This window comes from Xylocopa sonorina, unplaced genomic scaffold, assembly GCF_050948175.1.
Source record: "Xylocopa sonorina isolate GNS202 unplaced genomic scaffold, iyXylSono1_principal scaffold0014, whole genome shotgun sequence".
Taxonomy (NCBI): Eukaryota; Metazoa; Arthropoda; class Insecta; order Hymenoptera; family Apidae; genus Xylocopa; species Xylocopa sonorina.
Window position 1 is genome coordinate 776,892 of NW_027490090.1, and position 22,156 is coordinate 799,047.

Genomic DNA, 22,156 nt, shown 5'->3' on the forward strand with positions numbered 1-22,156 from the left:
ACTGTTTTTTTGTTTCTACTGTTAGAAGATACTTTAGTGAATAATTCTGGAACAAATTTGAACCCTCTTTCATTCAGAATAATTGCAATTTTGAAGAATACAGCGTGCAAACTTTTCATCTGAATTATTTTGCATTTTCTTTAAAGAAATGAAGATTTCTAGATAATTTGTTATTAGAAAAGGACCAATACTTCAGATTGCATTTTTAGATTGATACAATACTTAAAACTAAGTATATTTTACATATTTGGGATTTTATTTATTAAATAATCAAATGAAGTGTAACATCTCGAAGACAATGCTGCGATACTTAGAAAGCAGCGATTATCAGCTGGAATAAAATACTATCAGTACTGTTTTTTTGTTTCTACTGTTAGAAGATACTTTAGTGAATAATTCTGTAACAAATTTAAACCCTCTTTCATTCAGAAAAATTGCAATTTTGAAGAATACAGCATGGAAACTTTTCATCTGAATTATTTTGCATTTTCTTTGAAGAAATGAAGATTTCTAGATAATTTCTTATTAGAGAAGGACCAATACTTCAGATTGCATTTTTAAATTGATAGAATACTTAAAACTAAGTATATTTTACGTATTTGGGATTTTATTTATTAAATAATCAAATGAAGTGTAACATCTCGAAGACAATGCTGCGATACTTAGAAAGCAGCGATTATCAGCTGGAATAAAATACTATCAGTACTGTTTTTTTGTTTCTACTGTTGGAAGATACTTTAGTGAATAATTCTGGAACAAATTTGAACCCTCTTTCATTCAGAAAAATTGCAATTTTAAAGACTGAACAAGAGTCAATCGAAAGGCCATTAAGAACCTCTGATACATACAGAGACTGCATAGATCAGTTCATTTTCTTTCTGAATACGAGCAACAGGGACAAATCCACCGGTTAAAGTGGAAATACGAATATTTGGGTGGCAGAAAAAGTCAGTGGAATCTTTAACCATGGCCCAGAGGAACACATAGAGGCCGATGACCGTATTGACCTGCAGTTCGCATGGCATCCACCAAGAACGGGGCTCGTGCCACTTCTGCTTCGCCTCATTCCCCTCTTTTCCCCTTCTCAGCCCCCCACAGTTCGCTTTCCAACGTTTACTCATCCGCCTGCGAGGCGGCTGAGCTCGTCGTTGGGCTCCGCTATTTCGCAGCATGGCCCTTTAATCTGTATCTTCCTCGCGTTCTTTCTCCGTCCACGCCATCCACTCCCACGATCCTCGATCCTGCTCCCGCGGACGAGCGTTCTTTTGCTCTCCGCGCCGTTCTCAGGCCCTCCTCTCGCATATCTTCCGTGGTATCCGCGCCAGCCCCACCTAAAGCACTCCTGCCCCCACCTCTGCGCCTCGAGTCTTTTACTCTGGCTTCGCTCAGAAAGTAGGCAGGGTGAAAGGAATTCTCATTCTCTCTCTCTCTCTGTCTTCGTTTCGCAACCGAGAATTCCTCGTTTCGACTCCTCGTCGCTCGTTCTGATCGCCTTCAGTCGAGGCGACTCGCACTTGCAGGGTTTATGCACGTTAGTCGGTCAGACTTTGGATCGAGTCGATGTTAGGCAGGTTCCATATCTGCTCGTTACTGGTTTAAGGATTTCTTTCATCTTTGCGGTCAAAGTTATGCTAATTGTTACATTGCTTTCGAGATTTTTTCAATTTTCACATCTACTAGGATGCTTTCTCGTTTGTTTTTTCTTTATTTTTCATCTACATGCTCTTCTGTTGCTTATCTGTTGGTGCTTCGCAATGCTGGACTGATTCTGTTGGGGTCTACTGGTTGGGCACGTTGATTGTCACTGATTTAAGGATTTGTTTAACTATTAGGCTAATTGTTACATTGATTTCGAGATTTTTTCAATTTTCACATCTACTAGGATGCTTTCTCGGTTGTTTTTTCTTTATTTTTCATCTACATGCTCTTCTGTTGCTTATCTGTTGGTGCTTCGCGATGCTGGACTGATTCTGTTGGGGTCTACTGGTTGGGCACGTTGATTGTCACTGATTTAAGGATTTGTTTAACTATTAGGCTAATTGTTACATTGCTTTCGAGATTTTTTCAATTTTCACATCTACTAGGATACTTTCTCGGTTGTTTTTTCTTTATTTTTCATCTACATGCTGCTCTGTTGCTTATCTGTTGGTGCTTCGCAATGCTGGACTGATTCTGTTGGTCTCTACTGGGTGGACACGTTGATTGTTACTGGTTTAAGGATTTCTCTCATTATTACTCTAACTATTATATTGATTTCAAGATCTTTTCAATTCTCACATCTATGCAATTCGTGGTTGACCAGGATAGTTGTTCGTTTGTTTTTCTCTTTTGCTCTACATGTTGTTTGCACTTATCTGTTGGTTTAAATGGTGGACAAGTTAATTGTTACCGATTCAAGGGTTTTGTTTAGCCTTTGCGCTACTTGTTACACTAATTGTTCTTGATTTAAAGATTTTTTTTGGTTTACATGCTGTTCGTATTTGTCTGTTCGTCTACTGGGTGGACACGTTGATTGTTATCGATTCAAAGATTTTTGAAATCTTCTGAATCCTTACGTTCTTCCGTACTGATGAGATGAAAGTTAGAAAGGCATTGTAACTTTTTTTGGAGCTCGAGGAAATTTCTTTTGGATCAAGTACTTTGAATTGTGCTGCTCAAATTTGGATACACACGGTTTTAAGAATTATTTAGAGTGATAAATTATTTGCTCGATTGATTTGATTAATTACAAAGTTTTCTTCTTTCATTCTTTATTTATACTTGCATAATCAATGGCTTCTGAGAAGTTTGCAATGTTTGTGATGGCGCAGGGACTATGATTATTAAGAAAAGGGTGCAGAGCGATGAATTTCATTTTTTAGAAGTTTTAAAATGGGGTTTTTGACTCAATTCCTGCGCAGAATCCTGAAGCTTAATTTCAGTAGCTATTTCGTTTAGAATAATTGTAATTTTATTTATTTTGCATTCTCCTTGAAGAAATGAAGATTTCATTGATAATTCTTTAATAAATATCGAGAATACTACTCTATGTTGAATTTAAATACTAGTTCCTTCAGGAAAGGCACAGATTGCATTTTTAAATTGATAGAATACTTGAAACTGAGTATATTTTATGCACTGGATATTTTATTTATTAAATAATCAAAAGAACTGTAACATCTCGAAGATAATGCTGCAATATTTACAAAGCAGCGATTATCAGCTGGAATAAAATATTTCTAGTACTGTTTTTTTGTTTCTACTGTTGGAAGATACTGTAGAGAATAATTCTCCAACAGATTGGAACCCTCTTTCATTCAGAATAATTGCAATTTTAAAGAATTCAGCGTATAAACTTTTCATCTGCGTTACTTTGCATTTTCTTCGAAGAAATGAAGATTTCTAGATAATTTTTTTATTAAAAAAGGACTAATACTATAGATTGCATTTTTAAATTGATAGAATACTTAAAACTGAGTATATTTTACGCACTGGATATTTTATTTATCAAATAATCAAAAGAATTGTAACATCTCGAAGACAAGGCTGCGATATTTAGAAAGCATCGATTATCAGCTGGAATAAAATACTATCAGTACTGTTTTTTTGTTTCTACTGTTGGAAGACTATAGTGAATAATTCTGCAACAGATTCGAACCCTCTTTCATTCAGAATAATTGTAATTTTGAAGAATACAACATGGAAACTTTTCATCTCCATCATTTTGCACTTTCTTTGGAGAAATGAAGATTTCTAGATAATTTCTTATTCTAAAAGGACTAATACTGCAGATTGCATTTTTAAATTGTTATAATACTTAAAACTGAGTATATTTTACGTACTGGACATTTTATTTATCAAGTTATTAAAAGAACTGCAACATTTTCAAAACAATGCTGCAATATTTAGAAAGCAGCGATTATCAGGTAGAATAAAATATTATCAGTACTGTTTTTTTGTTTCTACTGTTGATAGATACTTCAGTGAATAATTCTGCAACAGAATTGAACCCCCTTTCATTCAGAATAATTGCAATTTTAAAGAATTCAGCATGGAAACTTTTCATCTGCATTATTTTGCATTTTCTCTGAAAAAATATAGATTTCTAGATAATTTCTTATTATAAAAGGACTAATACTATAGATTCCATTTTTAAATTGATAGAATACTTAAAACTGAGTATATTTTACGTACTGGATATTTTATTTATCAAATTATTAAAAGAACTGCAACATTTTCAAAACAATGCTGCAATATTTAGAAAGCAGCGATTATCAGGTAGAATAAAAATTTATCAGTACTGTTTTTTTGTTTCTACTGTTGATAGATACTTCAGTGAATAATTCTGCAACAGATTCGAACCCTCTTTCATTCAGAATAATTGTAATTTTGAAGAATACAACATGGAAACTTTTCATCTCCATCATTTTGCATTTTCTTCGAAGAAACGAAGATCTCTTTGCTAATTCTTTAATAAACATCGAGAGTACTACTCTACGTTGAACATAAATATCAATTCCTTCAAGAAATGATACTTCATTCCAATATAATTAATATTACGAGACTACTTTTCTTCGATTCTTTCTTTATACTCGTACAATATACAATTCTCAAGCTTAATGTCGATAACCATCCTCTAGTTTTTGAAAAAGATACAAAAATCTTCTGCGCATGCGCTCATAAGAAGCTACGCGCGACGCTACAAGCGCGAGAGAGCAGCAGCGTGGTGATTGGCTGTTCTGCGCGTGCGCGCGTAGAAAGCTGCGCGCGACGCTGCGAGGGTGCGAAAGCATCGCCGCTCCCGCAGTTTCAACCCTGACGCGTAGGGGGAAGGATGTTTTTTTTTTGTTTTTTTACAACATTGAAAAGAATAACAACTTTTCCAAGAAGCTTTCTCGTAGGAACTGCTTTTCGACAAGTTCATTGAAACGTTTGTAGTTAAATATTTAACTCTGTACGATTAACACGTAGCCTTCCCTTCGTTTTTATTTTTAAATACCTGTAAATTCAGTACTTTTTGATGAACGTACGAGGATAAGGTGAAAATATCAGATGCAAAGCATAAGTTTTTAGAATAAAAACTTTTCTGAGAAAAATGGATCTCATTTTTAAATGAAATTGATCGAGCTCGAACTGTAACAATTCAGGTTAAAGTAAATAAAGAATTGTTTGATTTTATTCTTTTTAGAATTTCATCGAGTTTCTGAATAAATTTTCTTTTTTCAAATGTTCTTTTCTTCTATCAGAATTTTAAATTGAAATTTGAAAATATAGGACTCTGTAGGAATTTAGGTTAAGTTAGGTTGTAGATCAAGCTTGAATTAGATTAAAGTAAAGAAATATTATTTGGTTTCATTCTTTTAGAGCAGCGCCATCGCGCAGCACAGGACTTAAAAACATAGAAACTGAGAAACCATCGCACTTTTCGATTGACTTCCTCGAATAGTGGCACTAAAACAATGAAAAAAATCAATAAAAATGTAGTAAAACAATATTCTGCACAGCCTTACATCAAGTTTGCGCAGGTAGCACACCTTTTTATTAACATAACAATCTTCTACTCGCTAAGTGTCAGCCATAGAGCATGAATCATGGTCGATAAAGAAAGATGTTGACGCTTTACGTTTCCATTAGCATCGCATAAAATAATAGACGACTATTACAGCCGTAATTTACTTAATTTGAACCCTGTTTTACTCAGAATAATTGTAATTTTAGAGACTACAGCGTGGAAACTTTTCATTTGCGTTATCTTGCGTTTAAATGCCAAGGTAAAAAGCTTGCTTTCGATATTAATACATAAAGTGATTCGATTTAAATTAAATTTCAGGGGACAAATAGAGAAACAATATCATAAATTACACATTTCTTAATTGTTAGTGCAAGTAATTCTTGGAAAGAAAATTGAGGATATTGAAAGGTGCGTTTTTGAAGAAAATGAAGGATATTGAAAAGTGCATTCTTGGAAATAAAATGGAGGATATTGAAAGGTGCGTTCTTGTAGAAAATGGAGGCAATTGAAAAGTGCATTCTTGAAGAAAATGGAGGCTATTGAAGAACATTAAAGAATCGTTCGAGCTCGATCCAAGCCAAGCAAGTTCAACAGTGATTAATCGCGAATTGATGAGAGAGAGAGAAAGAGAGAGAGAGAGAGAGGGAGAGAGAGAGAGACGTTGGAATTAGCCACGCGTTGCATCGTCCCTGCGAGAAGAAATGAGCGCACAGCGTTGTAATATTTAATAATAGCGTCGACACGCGTTCTTTACAGGGTAGGGCGTATGAAACAGGCCACCTGAATAACTCGTTTGTTTTTAACGCTCGCGACAAATATATACGACTAAACTTGCCACATTAGCTTCAAGGTGGACTGATACTGAAGAACTAAGTTAAGCTTCTCTTAAGATTGATTTCTAATGAGCCAAGTTGAATTTTTAAAGAACTCAGCTACACTTTTCCAAGTTACATTTTTTAAGATCTAAGTTGATCTGTTCAAGTTTCTTTATATAATTATAAATACATGCAAAAAGAAGTTTTCCATACGTTTCTTTATGCAAGTATTAAGCTAGGTTTGTTTAAAAATATAAAATATAGCTCTAATTAAGATCGACTTAATAAAATTTGTAATCAAAATAAAGAGCAGATTCTAAGCTTTAAAATGATATAAATATTGACCAAAGTTTATTTCATAATTTATTAAAATTTCAAAGATAAAGATCAACCATATAAAAATCTAAAAAACATTCCCTTTGCATCGACTTAATAAAATGATCAAAATATAGCTATAATTAAGATGGACCTAATAATATTTGTAATCAAAATAAAGAGCAGATTCTAAGCTTTAAAATGATATAAATATTGACCAAAGTTTATGTCATAATTTATTAAAATTTCAAAGATAAAGTTCAACCATATAAAAACGGAAAAAACATTCCCTTTTCATTGACTTAATAAAATGATCAAAATATAGCTATAATTAAGATCGACCTAATAATATTTGTAATCAAAATAAAGAGCAGATTCTAAGCTTTAAAATGATATAAATATTGACCAAAGTTTATGTCATAATTTATTAAAATTTCAAAGATAAAGTTCAACTATATAAAAATCCAAAAAACATTCCCTTTGCATCGACCTAATAAAATGATTAAAAAATAGCTCTAATTAAGATCGACCTAATAACATTTATAATCAAAATAAAGAGCAGATTCTAAGCTTTAAAATGATATAAATATTGACCAAAGTTTATGTCATAATTTATTAAAATTTCAAAGATAAAGTTCAACCATATAAAAACGGAAAAAACATTCCCTTTTCATTGACTTAATAAAATGATCAAAATATAGCTATAATTAACATCGACCTAATAACATTTGTAATCAAAATAAATTCACGACGGCTATAGACGTCATTTGCGTAAAAGTGTTAAATAGAAACGTTCAAAAAATCGTGAAGCTACAGAAACTATAGGAAATGCAGCACAGCTGATGTCAACTGTAATGAGCAAATAGAGCAAAAGAATAATGCACCACAAACCCAATAACAATTATTAGTTCTTTTAGCAGATCTTCGACGAGAATATTTTATTTTTTTATTATTGTGGAATTATTATCTTGGATTTTTATTTTTTTATTAAAGACTCGCGATATTTTGTACTGAATGTTTCTCGTTTTACCGAACGAATTCTGGAGAAACGAGCACTGATGATTGGACAGACGTCAGCATTTATTATGATCGCATGCTGAAATGCTCGACGAGTGTCTAAGAATTTGATTCATCTGTTTTTTTCGTGGAAAGAGATTAGCAATAGGAAAACTTCGATGCGTGCAATTTGAAGTCGTAAAATAATTTAATAGGGAAACTTGTTGCGTTTCAAGGCAGAAAAATTTGTTTAGTGAATTGAATCGAAGATGTATTACAATTAAGTTGAACTGTTCTAAGTTGAAGTTTTTAAGAACTAAGTTATTTGTTTCTAAGTTAGATTTTTAAAGAACCAAGTTAAACTGTTCTAAGTTGAATTTTCGAAGAAATAAGTTTTTTTAATAAATTATGAAATAAACTTTGGTCAATATTTATATCATTTTAAAGCTTAGAATCTGCTCTTTATTTTGATTACAAATATTATTAGGTCGATCTTAATTATAGCTATATTTTGATCATTTTATTAAGTCAATGAAAAGGGAATGTTATTTCGGTTTTTATGTGGTTGAACTTTATCTTTGAAATTTTAATAAATTATAACATAAACTTTGGTCAATATTTATATCATTTTAAAGCTTAGAATCTGCTCTTTATTTTGAATACAAATATTATTAGGTCGATCTTAATTATAGCTATTTTTTGATCATTTTATTAAGTCAATGAAAAGGGAATGTTTTTTCTGTTTTTATATGGTTGATCTTTATCTTTGAAATTTTAATAAATTCTGAAATAAACTTTGGTCAATATTTATATCATTTTAAAGCTTAGAATCTGCTCTTTATTTTTATTACAAATATTATTAGGTCGATCTTAATTATAGCTATTTTTTGATCATTTTATTAAGTCAATGAAAAGGGAATGTTTTTTCTGTTTTTATATGGTTGATCTTTATCTTTGAAATTTTAATAAATTCTGAAATAAACTTTGGTCAATATTTATATCATTTTAAAGCTTAGAATCTGCTCTTTATTTTTATTACAAATATTATTAGGTCGATCTTAATTATAGCTATTTTTTGATCATTTTATTAAGTCAATGAAAAGGGAATGTTTTTTCTGTTTTTATATGGTTGATCTTTATCTTTGAAATTTTAATAAATTCTGAAATAAACTTTGGTCAATATTTATATCATTTTAAAGCTTAGAATCTGCTCTTTATTTTGATTACAAATTTTATTAAGTCGATCTTAATTAGAGCTATATTTTATATTTTTAAACAAACCTAACTTAACACTTGCATAAAGAAAAGTATTGTAAATTTTTTTTTTGCCTCTATTGGTTTCTACAGGTGTTTTTAAAGAACTAAGTTAAACTGTTCTAAGTTGAATTTTTGAAGAAATAAGTGAATCTCTTTTAAGTGAAATTTTGAAGAGATTAATTGAATTTTTGAAGAGATAGTTAGTCTAATTTAAGAGAAATTTTTAAAGGATCAAGTTACACTTTTCTAAGTTGATTGAAAAGTGTGAGTTAAGTAGTAATTAGTTCTTCAGAAATTCAATTTAGAACAGTTTAACTTAGTTCTTGAAAAATTTCACTTAAAAGGGATTAACTTATTTTTTCGTAAATTCAGCTTAGAACAGTTTACCTTGGTGCTTTAAAAATTAAACTTAGAACAGTTTAATTTAGTTCTTGAAACAAGAAATATGTGACTTAGACCAGTGTCATAATTATGGGCGCAAATATGGTAGAAAATGTAATGAAAACAACGATCAGAGAGGAGAATAAACTGGTGCTCAAGCTTTCTGACGCTAGAACTGCAGAAGCACGACGAATTCCAGGCTCGTTGCATCACTGTGCAGAGAAAAAGGTCGTAAAAGACACGCGTCAAGCCAGTCGAAGGCTGTAAACAATGCAGAGAAACGATTCCTCGAGATCTCGTGTTTTCGTCCGCCATTTCTAACGGGAGGAGAAGCCTCGACGAGCTGAGCGTTCGCGTATAAAATTTCTCGAGCTACGAATTTATAAATATAACTCTACGTGACTCACTGCATGAAAATACGCTCAGAATTGCCTAAGACCCTCGCGATACGCGCGTAAACTCGATACACAGTGACATTGATTTAAATCGGAACTTGTAATACGGTTAAAACGTATTCTCGCAGCGGTTTTAGTCGAAATTTTCTCGTATTACTTGTTTTAACACTTTCACGCAAATGACGTCTATAGCCGTCGGATTCTTGGCGATTTATACGCGAATGACGGTTATAGCCGTCGCGCGTATTTTAATCGATAAAAAAAGAACAGCGTTAGCACAAAATGTACCAACGCGTACACTTGTTAAACTAGTGAGTAACGCGTCTAGGAAAAAAGTTACAGCATGCCAGACGGCGTATTAGTTGTCCTTTTTTAGCTTTGGAACATTTGAGTGTCCAGAGACAAATGACTGCTATAACCGTCGAAAGATGATTCCGCGAAGACGAACCGTTTATTCTGTATTTTTCCACGAATTAAGTAAATACAATGAATTAGTAAAGCAAATGGCGTTTAGTCGTCGCGACGGTTATAGCCGTCATTTGCTTCTGGAACAGAAAAAATGACGTGCTGAGCAAATGACGGTTATAGCCGTCGAAAGTTTTTTTTTTGGGAAAAACCGTGGCAAAATGTGATCATTTTCACTTCGAAACGTACAACTTACACTCGATTTCATCTGGCAATCGTAAACAATCGAGAAAGAAAAAAAATGTGTTTCTGAGGGCGATCGTTAAGTCAAAAATGTGCGTCAAAGTGTTAAGTAAGTTCAGTTCTTACGTCAAGATACTAAACTTAAGTAAGCTCAAGCATTAATTTAAATAATCTTAATTTGGTTCTTTAAAAATTTCACTTAGAAAAATGCAATTTAGTTCTTCACAAATTTAACTTAGGAAAGTGTAACTTAGTTGCTTAAAAATTTAACTTGCAAAAATTCAACTTAGTTGTTGAAAAATTTCACTTAAAAAAATGTGAGTATAAATAGTAATTAATTCTTCACAAATTTAACTTAGGAAAGTATAACTTAGTCTCTCAAAAATTTCAATAAAAGAGATTAACTTAATTCTTCAAAAATTCAACTTAGAACAGTTTAACTTAGTTCTTTAAAAATACCTGTAGGAACCAGTAGAGGCAAAAAAAAGTTTACAGTACTTTTCTTTATGCAAGTGTTAAGTTAGGTTTGTTTAAAAATATAAAATATAGCTATAATTAAGATCGACTTAATAAAATTTGTAATCAAAATAAAGAGCGGATTCTAAGCTTTAAAATGATATAAATATTGACCAAAGTTTATTTCATAATTTATTAAAATTTCAAAGATAAAGTTCAACCATATAAAAACCGAAAAAACATTTCCTTTGCATCGACTTAATAAAATGATTAAAAAATAGCTATAATTAAGATCGACCTAATAATATTTGTAATCAAAATAAAGAGCGGATTCTAAGCTTTAAAATGATATAAATATTGACCAAAGTTTATGTCATAATTTATTAAAATTTCAAAGATAAAGTTCAACCATATAAAAACCGAAAAAACATTTCCTTTGCATCGACTTAATAAAATGATTAAAAAATAGCTATAATTAAGATCGACCTAATAATATTTGTAATCAAAATAAAGAGCAGATTCCAAGCTTTAAAATGATATAAATATTGACCAAAGTTTATGTCATAATTTATTAAAATTTCAAAGATAAAGTTCAACCATATAAAAACCGAAAAAACATTTCCTTTGCATCGACTTAATAAAATGATTAAAAAATAGCTATAATTAAGATCGACCTAATAATATTTGTAATCAAAATAAAGAGCGGATTCTAAGCTTTAAAATGATATAAATATTGACCAAAGTTTATGTTATAATTTATTAAAATTTCAAACATAAAATTCAACCATATAAAAACTGAAAAAACATTCTCTTTGCATCGACTTAATAAAATGATTAAAAAATAGCTATAATTAAGATCGACCTAATAATATTTGTAATCAAAATAAAGAGCAGATTCCAAGCTTTAAAATGATATAAATATTGACCAAAGTTTATGTCATAATTTATTAAAATTTCAAAGATAAAGATCAACCACATAAAAATCCAAAAAACATTCCTTTTGCCTCAACCTGAAATATATAGATGGAAACATTAAAAGAATTTCCTTTTAAATTCTTCGTATAAGAAGTATCCGTGCATAAAAAATATTCTGCACCTCTGCTTTTCACTAATTTATATTTTTCTTCTTTTTTTCTTAAATACATGGTTTTTTTAATTGTACGATCGTTTAAATTCTTGAACAGATCTGTGAAAATACTTTGGGTCGATTAAAAGGTAAACAAGTGTCTAGAAGCGACCCCAAAATCGATTGTGTACTTTTGTACTTAGATGGGTACTGAAAATTATCTCTTTTCAGTGATGTATATATTTTTTTTCTTAAGTACTTGGTTTTTTAAGTTCTACGTTGTAATATTCAGTCGTAGACGCGTAAAGGTACACGTAGAAACGTAACGATATTCAAATCGTTGGTAGAAACGTGATGCAAGCATTTCCGTTACGCGCCAGAGTGAAAATACTTTAAGCGTGGGCTGCGCGATGTCGAATCGATGCTTGTATTGGTCAGATGCTGCGTCTATGACATCATCGATGGCGTAATCACAAAAACTATGATCCATGACACAGATCAAACGCTTCGTGTGGACGACTGCGTCTCGAGAACGCGAACGATCTTCGAGAAAATTATTTCTTTCAATCGCGGTTATCTGAATCTTAATATTTAATCATTTGAATTTGAAAATTCAAATATTCGAATTTCTGTTCCACTTTGAAAGTCTTCTGCGCAGTCGAATTTTATTGCATACAAAAAAAATTGAATTATTAACGATTATTTGAATTTCAGTATTTAATCGTTTGAATTTGAAAATTCAAATATTCAAATTTCTATTCCACGCTAAAAGTCTTCTGTGCAGTCGAATTTTGTTGTAAATAAAAAAAATTGAATTATTAACGATTATTTGAATTTGAAAATTCAAATATTCAAATTTCTATTCCACGTTCGAAGTCTTCTGTGCAATTGAAGTTTGTTGCATATAATAAAAATTGAATTATTAAGGATTATTTGAATTTCAATTTTTGATCATTTGAATTTGAAAATTCAAATATTCAAATTTCTATTCTACATTCAAAGTGTTCTGTGCAATCGAATTTTGTTGTGTATAAAAAAAATTGAATTATTAACGATTATTTGAATTTCAATATTTAATCATTTGAATTTGAAAATTCAAATATTCAAATTTCTATTCCACGCTAAAAGTCTTCTGTGCTGTCAAATTTCGTTGTATGTAAAAAAAATTGAATTATTAACGATTATTTGAATTTCAATATTTAATCGTTTGAATTTGAAAATTCAAATAATCAAATTTCTATTCCACGCTAAAAGTCTTCTGTGCTGTCGAATTTCGTTGTATGTAAAAAAAATTGAATTATTAACGATTACTTCAACAGGTTGAAGTATCAAAGTATCACCATCAAAAGGTTGAGAACCCTTGACATAAGAAAAGTTTGTGAACCACTGATATTTAAAAAATTCTGGATTCACTGACATCAACAAAGTTTGAGAAGTACGAGCTTCAAAAATTTGAGAACCACTGACTTCAAAAAGGTTGAGAACCCCTGACATAAGAAAAGTTTGTGAACCACTGATATTTAAAAAATTTTTGAATCACTGACATCAACAAAGTATAATAAGTACTAGCTTCAATAAGTTGAGAACCACTGACTTCAAAAAGTTTGAGAACCACTGACATTTAAACAATTTTGGAACCACTGGCATCAACCAACTTTGAGAAATACTAGCCTCAAACATTTGAGAACCACTGTCATAAAAAGGTTTGAGAACCCCTGAAATCAAAACGTTTGAGAACCACTGACATTGAAAAATTTAGTTAATCGCTGACACCAAAAAAGTTTAGGAATCGCTAACATAAAAAACAGTTTGAGAAGTATTGGCTTCGAAAAGTTGAGAACCACTGACGTCGAACAGTTTGAGAACCTCTGACATAAAAAAAGTTTGAGAACTACTGGCGTTAAAAAGTTTAGGAATCACTAACATAAAGAAAAAGATTGAGAAGTACTAGCTTCAAAAATTTGAGAACCACTGACATAGAAAAAGTTTGAGGACCCTAGACGTAAGAGAAGTTTGAGAACCACTGATATAAAAAAAGTTTAAGACTCACTGATATGAAAGAAGTTTGAAATGTACTAGCTTAAAAAGGTTGAGAACCACTGACGTCAAAAAGTTTGCGAACTCCTGACATGAGAAAAGTTTGAGGACCACTGTCATTAAAAAGTTTAGGAATCACTGACATGAAAAGAATTTACGATTTCAAAAAACTTTGGGATTTGCTAACATCCAAATAAGTTTGAGAAATACTAGCTTCTAAAAGTTGAGAACTACTGACGTCAAAAAGTTTGAGAACCCTTGATATAAAAAAAGTTTATGAACCATTGACATTGAACAATTTAGGAATCTCTGACATCAAAAAAGTTTAGCATTTGCTAACATCAAAAAAGTTTGAGAAGTACTAAGTCTAAAAAGTTGAGAACCACTGACGTCAAAAAGTTTGAGAACCCCTGCAATAAAAAAAGTCCATACCAGTGAGCAACTGTACCTGACCGGATCCGGCTTGTGACTATAGCGCACTTGCAGTGGAAGTTTTGAATAACACGTGCCATGTGCAGGTATTCGCTTTGAAACGGCGAAGAAAGTAACTTTAAAAGTTACTAAACAGCTGGAAAGGAACCTCCAGCAAAAACGTAGATAAAGTAAAGTTTTTTCTAAAATCACGCAGCTAATGGATGAGTAGCATATTAATTTTTTACTGTTAAGAATTTAACGACGTTATTTTTTTCTACGTTAAATTTTTCAACAACTTAGTTAATCTTTCCTAAGTTAAATTTCTGAAGCACTTAGAACAATTCAACTTAGTCCTTTTCCAAATTTAATTTAGGAAAGTACGACTTAGTTCATTAAAAATTTAACTTAAGAAAGCTTAACTTAGTTCTTTAAAGTTCGATCTTTTAATCTAAGATATTTAACTTAAATAATTTCCATCTTCAATCTAAGACATTTAACATTAAGCAAATTCAATCTTCGAGCAAAGATATTTCATTTAAGAATTGAATTTAAATGAAAAGATATCTTAAGGATCAAAGAGTCGAGGGTTCTACGTTTATTCGCAATTATTCAATAATTCAATTCGTTAGGGGTTCTCGATTAATTTTAATAAAAGAGAACGTCTTTTTTCATTCCATCGTACGATGTGTGTACATATTCGTCACACTGCGAACGCAGGAATCAGACTGAAAAGAGTGGGCACAGCGGACGTACGCATATATATGCTACGTGTAACCACGCCAGGGGAATACAGCATCATATCCAATTTTAGCAACATTGCTCATTACAGTTGACATCAGCTGTGTTGCATTTTCTATAGCTTCTTTACCTTCACGGTTTTTCGAACGTTTCTATTTAACGCTTTTACGTAAATGACGTCTATAGCCGTCGGATCCTTGGCGATATCTGTACGCGAATGACGGTTATAGCCGTCGTGCATATTTTAATTAATAAAAAAAGAGCAGCGTTAGTTCGAAGCGTACTAACGCGTACACTTGTTAAATTGTTGAGTAACGCGTCTAGAAAAAAAGTGTTAGAATGCCAGACGGCGGATTAGTTGGTTTTTTTTCGCTTTGGAGCATTTGAGTATCCAGAGACAAATGACTGCTATAACAGTCGAAAGATGATTCCGCGAAAACGAACCATTTATTCTGTATTTTTCTTTCTGACGGCTATAACCGTCATTCGCGTGCACATATCGCAAAGGATCTTGACGGCTATAGTCGTCATTTACGCAAAAGTGTTAAACGCTGGATGTGTGGTAATACGCGTTATCCTGCAACGTGGTTTTCACTTGTTCGAGAAAATGAAGAATGTTGTAAATATTTTGTTCCAATCTATTAATTCCGTAGCGGTCAAGAGAGAGTGAGAGAGTAACACTCGTGATTTTCCACGCAGCGAGATCGAAATGCTTCCAATGTAAATAATTGCTCGCTAGCGTCCGCTGGCCAATCCGCGGATAATCGCGTTGCATAGTGTTGCGATGAATAACGAAGGAAGTATGACTCGAAGACACTGGCGGTAGTTGTTGCCAGGCTTCGTGAGAATGGAATCCTCTATCGAAAGAGCTTCCTCTCGTAATCTTCGAAATATTTGCGACACGTGCCAATTAAAATTAAATGAACAGTTCAAGCGTTATCTACGATCAAATTTTCACAGATTCTTAAATAGAAAAACTTTGCGTACACTGAATGAAATATTAGAAATTTTATTAGAATGAGATCATCTGTAGAAGAATCATTGAATCATGATTGTTTTTAACTATGTAAGATGTTAAGTTGGGTTAAGCCAGTGGCTCTCAAACTGCCAGGGCGCATCGATCGCAGTTTTTCTTTCTTAAAAACAGCGATAGTGAAAAGTTTGAGAACCACTGATGTCAAAGAAAAGTTGAGAATCACTGACTTCGAACAGTTGAGAACCGCTGACATCAAAAAGATCGAGAATCGTCAACATCGAGAAAGTTTAAGAACCATTGACATCAAAGAAAGGTTGAGAACCACTGACACCACACGAAGGTTGAGAACCACTGGCTTCTCGACAGTTGAGAACCGCTGACATCGACAATCTTGAGAATCGCCCGTATCAAGAAAGTTTGAGAACCACATTGACTTCGAAAAGGTTGAGAACCACTGACATCAAACAAAGGTTGAGAATCACTGAGTTCGAACAGTTGAGAACCGCTGACATCGAAAAGCTTGAGAATCACCCGTATGAAGAAAGTTTGAGAACCATATTGACTTCAAAAAGGTTGAGAACCACTGACATCAAACAAAGGTTGAGAATCACTGAGTTCGAACAGTTGAGAACCGCTGACATCAAGAAGTTTGAGAATTATCCACGTCAAGAAAGTTCGTAAACCATTGAATTCAACAAGGTTGAGAACCACTGACGTCTGAGAAAGATTGAGAACCACTGACATTGAGAAATGTTGATAACCGTTGACTTCATAAAAGTTTGAAAATCGTTAACTTGAAGAAGGTTGAGAACCACTGTCGTCAAAGAATGATTGAGAACCACTGTCATCAAAGAAAGATTGAGAGCCACTGACATTGAGAAAGATTGAGAACCATTGACTCCATAAACGTTTGAGAATTGTTAAGATCAACACAGTTGAGAACCACTGACACCAAAGAAAGCTTGAGAACTACTGTCATCGAAGAAAGATTGAGAACCACTGACATCGAGAAAGATTAAGAACCATTGACTTTATAAAAGTTTCAGGATCGTTAACTTCAAGAAAATTAAGAACCACTGACACTAACGAAAAGATTGAGAACCACTGACATAAAAAAGTTGAGAACCACTGGTCAATGGAGCCTGCGGATGATAATCGTTGATCTCGTGCACAGCTGTGTAACGCGATATATACATAACTAAAACTTGCAAGTTAATCGCACTTTAATCTAATTACTCGTCAATCGAACTAATATATTTATTTATTAATGATTGCATTAATATGTACGCTTGTCGTCCTAGCTAATTTATTGTAACATATTCGAGTTTACTACCTCTTCCGTATACGCGTACAAAGTACATATCAGAAAGTAATAAAATCAGAAGGTCGTAAATTTAATTGAAGTTTAAAAAGAATTTATGTTTAATATACGCGTAGCCTTTTAAATCGTTCGCCACGCTAAAATAGAAAATGTCATACTAATACCAATACTCGTACAGAACAACCGTATAAAGTAATAATATTTAAAGAACATCGTTCACAAATAAATTTCACGAATTACTATTTCAAAATTGTAATAAAACATTTCTGTCTAAAGCTAAACTGCAATAAAGTTCTTTTTATGCAGACCATGTTGCTCGAGCTGAACTCTGATCAGTCATATTTCCATAGAGAGATACAAAAAAAAAAAATATTTATTCAATGCCAAAACTCTCAAAATATCAACGAAAATCTTTCACAAAAGTCGAGGAATCTGAATATTTGAAAAACTAATGAGAAAGTTGCTTAAAAGAAAAAAATGCTCGCACGCTTTTCGTAAAATTTCTGACTAATTTCGTATACAATGGCTGGTCGTTATCTCGATCTGATGTCCGAATGGAGGTTCTTGGGTTCGTTCCGGATTCAGCCAGCATGGCTAATTTGGTTCTGCGTGCCTTCCTCCTCGACACTGCCAAGGCCCTCAGCCTGCGAGCTTTCCTGCGTCTCCACGAACGACAAGTGTGCCTGCTTCCGTTTCGTCTGTTGCTCCTTCCGGTCGATTTATTACGTATTCCACTGAACAACTTCTCCAACAATATAAATACCATAAGACACGACAAAAGAATTTTCATTTTCGTCGAGTTTTTGTGCATTTTTCGTTTTACAATAAGAGCTCGAGAGCTCAAATGACTTCGCATAATGTTTATATCTGTTATAAGAACCAAAATAACGCTCATTAAGGCTAAATCTTTCGATTTTAAGTGTGTACCATAAGACACGACAAAAGAATTTTCATTTTCGTCGAGTTTTCTTGCATTTTTCGTTTTACAATAAGAGCTCGAGAGCTCAAATGACTTCGCATAATGCTTTTATATCTGTTCTGAGAACCAATCTCGCGCAATATTCTTAAAATAACGCTCATTAAGGCTAAATCTTTCGATTTTAAGTGTGTACCATAAGACACGACAAAAGAATTTTCATTTTCGTCGAGTTTTCTCGCATTTTTCGTTTTACAATAAGAGCTCGAGAGCTCAAATGACTTTGCATAATGCTTTTATATCTGTTCTGAGAACCAATCTCGCGCAATATTATTAAAGTAACGCTCATTTCAACTAAATCTTTCGATTTTAGGTGTGTACCATAAGACACAACAAAAGAATTTTCATTTTCGTCGAGTTTTCTTGCATTTTTCGTTTTACAATAAGAGCTTGAGAGCTCAAATGACTTCGCATAATGTTTATATCTGTTATAAGAACCAAAATAACGCTCATTAAGGCTAAATCTTTCGATTTTAAGTGTGTACCATAAGACACGACAAAAGAATTTTCATTTTCGTCGAGTTTTCTTGCATTTTTCGTTTTACAATAAGAGCTTGAGAGCTCAAATGACTTCGCATAATGCTTATATCTGTTATAAGAACCAAAATAACGATCATTTTGACTAAATCTTTCGATTTTAAGTGTGTACCATAAGACACAACAAAAGAATTTTCATTTTCGTCCAGTTTTCTTGCATTTTTCGTTTTACAATATAAGCTTGAGAGCTCAAATGACTTCGCATAATGCTTTTATATCTGTTCTGAGAACCAATCTCGCGCAATATTATTAAAATAACGCTCATTTCGACTAAATCTTTCGATTTTAAGCGTGTACCATAAGACACAACAAAAGAATTTTCATTTTCGTCGAGTTTTCTTGCATTTTTCGTTTTACAATAAGAGCTCGAGAGCTCAAATAACCTCGCATAATGCTTATATCTGTTATAAGAACCGAAATAACGCTCATTAAGGTTAAATCTTTCGATTTTAAGTGTGTACCATAAGACACGACAAAAGAATTTTCATTTTCGTCGAGTTTTCTCGCATTTTTCGTTTTACAATAAGAGCTCGAATGGTCTCAGCGTGCACAGAACTGGTCAAATAACTTCGCATATGTTAACTAATCGACGAAATCTGATCTTATCGACTACATCTTTCGATTTTAGGGTCGTTTTTACGTCGCACGTAACTGAATGTCCAATTACGCGAACCTTAAAAAGTCCGTTACCCCTTTAGCCGAGTAAATATGGGTGTACCCGTTATACAAGACCGTAGAGATCGCGTGGGTTTTGGGTGGGGAAGCTTCAGATCGTTGTAGACGAGATGGATATGAGAAATAAGTAGGTCGAACGTAGATGAGAGGAGTCAAGGAGTAGGGAGAGCCTGTGAGAGACTCTCGCGACAGTTTAAAGAGATGCGATACCACGTTATTTCCAACCATGAATCATGGGTTTGGTAACATTTCCTCGACGAGGACCTTCGTCGAGCCAAATTGGACTCGTCTTCAGAATATTCGAGTTTAAAAACACATGGAATATTTTAAATAATTAAAATCGCATTTCTTTCGTCAGACAATTTTATATTTTGCTCATTTTTATTCATTTTTAGTGGGAATTAAAGGTTGGTTGGGTCGCTGAGTGGTTGCGTTATTAAGTTCCTCGAGAATTAGCTCTTCGAATTAAAATTCGAACGTTTTCGTTTAAATTTGAACGCGTAGATTCGATTATTTCAAATACAATAACGCAAATTGGACTCGTCTTAAGAATATTCGAGTTTAAAAACACATGGAATATTTTAAATAATTAAAATCGCATTTCTTTCGTCAAACAATTTTATATTTTGCTCATTTTTATTCATTTTTAGTGGGAATTAAAGGTTGGTTGGGTTGCTGAGTGGTTGCATTATTAAGTTCCTCGAGAATTAGCTCTTCGAATTAAAATTCGAGCGTTTTCGTTTAAATTTGAACTCGTAGATTCGATTATTTCAAATACAATAACGCAACAATTGCTAAATTGTGTTTATTATCGTGTTAATTATCGCTTTTTTTGTCTTTTTAGACAATTTAAAAGAAATTATAAGAACCCAAGTTTATTCTAACGTTCTTTACAAATTTTTCAAGGCAGAGGTTAAATTAAGAATATTTTTAATTAAAACAATCTCGCAGATTTAAGTTTGAGATTAATTAGAATTAACAGCTTGATTTAAGGTATCGATATTTTAGATTGAAATCGAAATCTAAGCAAGTCGACAATAGTTACCATCTGATGGTAACAAAAGATAAAAGTTTAGTGTATTTGAAAAATTTAAATCTCGATGAATTTATTTTGATTTTCTAACGTTTTGTAATACTTTTTTGCATGCAAAAATTAAATCAGACAATATCTCGAGAAATTTCTAATGTTTTTCTAATCGCCAAAACTAACATCTTTTAACGAAATTTCAATTTTTAATAATATCAATAATTTCGAGAGCGCAATGCATTGCAATTTCGCGTTCAAATTTAAATTATTTCATTTTTCACTTATTCACATTTTATATTTTACTGAAATTTTTCATTTAAAGACGCGACAGAAACAAGAAAGTTCGATCGATCTGTTTTGCCAGTTAAATCTACTCAAGTTTCGCGCCAGCGAAGCCATAGGCTAAGCTGCGCAAACCACAGCGATTGGTCGAACCGTGGCGCATGCGCAGAACGCGAGACACTGGAAGATTACAAATGGCGCGTGGCGTTTGTTTACTCTCTCGAAGTGGACGTCACAACTCGATCCATCTTCGTATTTTCGACGCCCAAATGCCCTCAATTCAATTAATACAGCTTCTTATTCATTGAAATTAATTAATTCAATTACTCGATTGAGTTTTTTCTTTTTTTCTCTTAAACGAAGCAGATTCTACCCCTTATTCCAATTTTCTAACCTCAATCGTGAACGTAAGCAGGTAAAAAGGTCCTCATCTGTGAAATAAACTTGCAGTATGCAAAAGGTTAGCCAATTCTGGACCAGATATTTGTTTAGGTTATGTATAACACTGATTGTGCGTGACTGTTATCGATATTGGACAGTAGAACGAATATTTGTCGAATTTATCGAGCACAGCTGGTATATTTTCTATCGTTATCTAACTTGTAATGAAATAAACTTCGTATAACCTTTAATTGTATTCAGGAGATTATATCAGAGGAGTTTGGTTATCGCTTCATGTCGCTCGTTTAGATCGTACACTTTGTATTCATATTATTCTACTCGGTAACAACATTCGTTTCTGCTTTTACGATCGTTCGATGATCTGTATGCACATTTTCGTTTTTTGTTACAGAAATCGCTAAAGTCCGGGCGAGTCTCTTCCAAATCAGTGGCGTCAAGAAAGAGCCACTGGTTCTGCCGGAACCAGAGGGCGAGATCACAACGCTTACGGAGAAAGTCTATGTACCTGTTAAAGAACATCCAGATGTGAGTTTTCCTTAATCTTTTTACAATGTTACTTCGAAGTAAACTTAAGGCTATACTAACTTAGGACGTGTTACGACAACTATGTTCTACTTGGTAATCTGTCGTTGATTAAATAACGCGTTACAATAGAATTATAATCTTAAGTACGTTTTATCAAGTGTTTTATTGACCCTTTGCACTCCGCTGTCCCCTCTTAGGGGACATAATTCTAGCGTATCACTCGAATGACCCCTCTGCATTAAAGTTTATTAGCGATTACGAGCAATTAACTTATTTCGCTATAACTTTTCGAGAAATGTATGTTTCTCTGAAACGGTGGAAGACGTCGAACAACTTATTATTGTCAAATGCTCACAAATCAGCCTGCAATGCATATTGGGAAGTGTTTCGAACGTTATCATACTTTTAAAAATCATAAAAAATAAA

General features: G+C 32.9%; 1 protein-coding gene across 6 annotated transcripts in view; it reads left to right on the plus strand.

Moving 5' to 3' along the window:
• LOC143431690 (protein held out wings-like) overlaps positions 1–22,156 on the plus strand; it is a 77,269-nt gene that overhangs the window by 27,645 nt on the left and 27,468 nt on the right. For all 6 annotated transcript variants that reach the window (XM_076908620.1, XM_076908621.1, XM_076908625.1 and 3 more), the window contains exon 2: positions 21,597–21,730. In XM_076908620.1, coding sequence (XP_076764735.1) covers positions 21,597–21,730 — 134 coding nt within the window. The remainder of the gene's footprint in view (positions 1–21,596; positions 21,731–22,156) is intronic.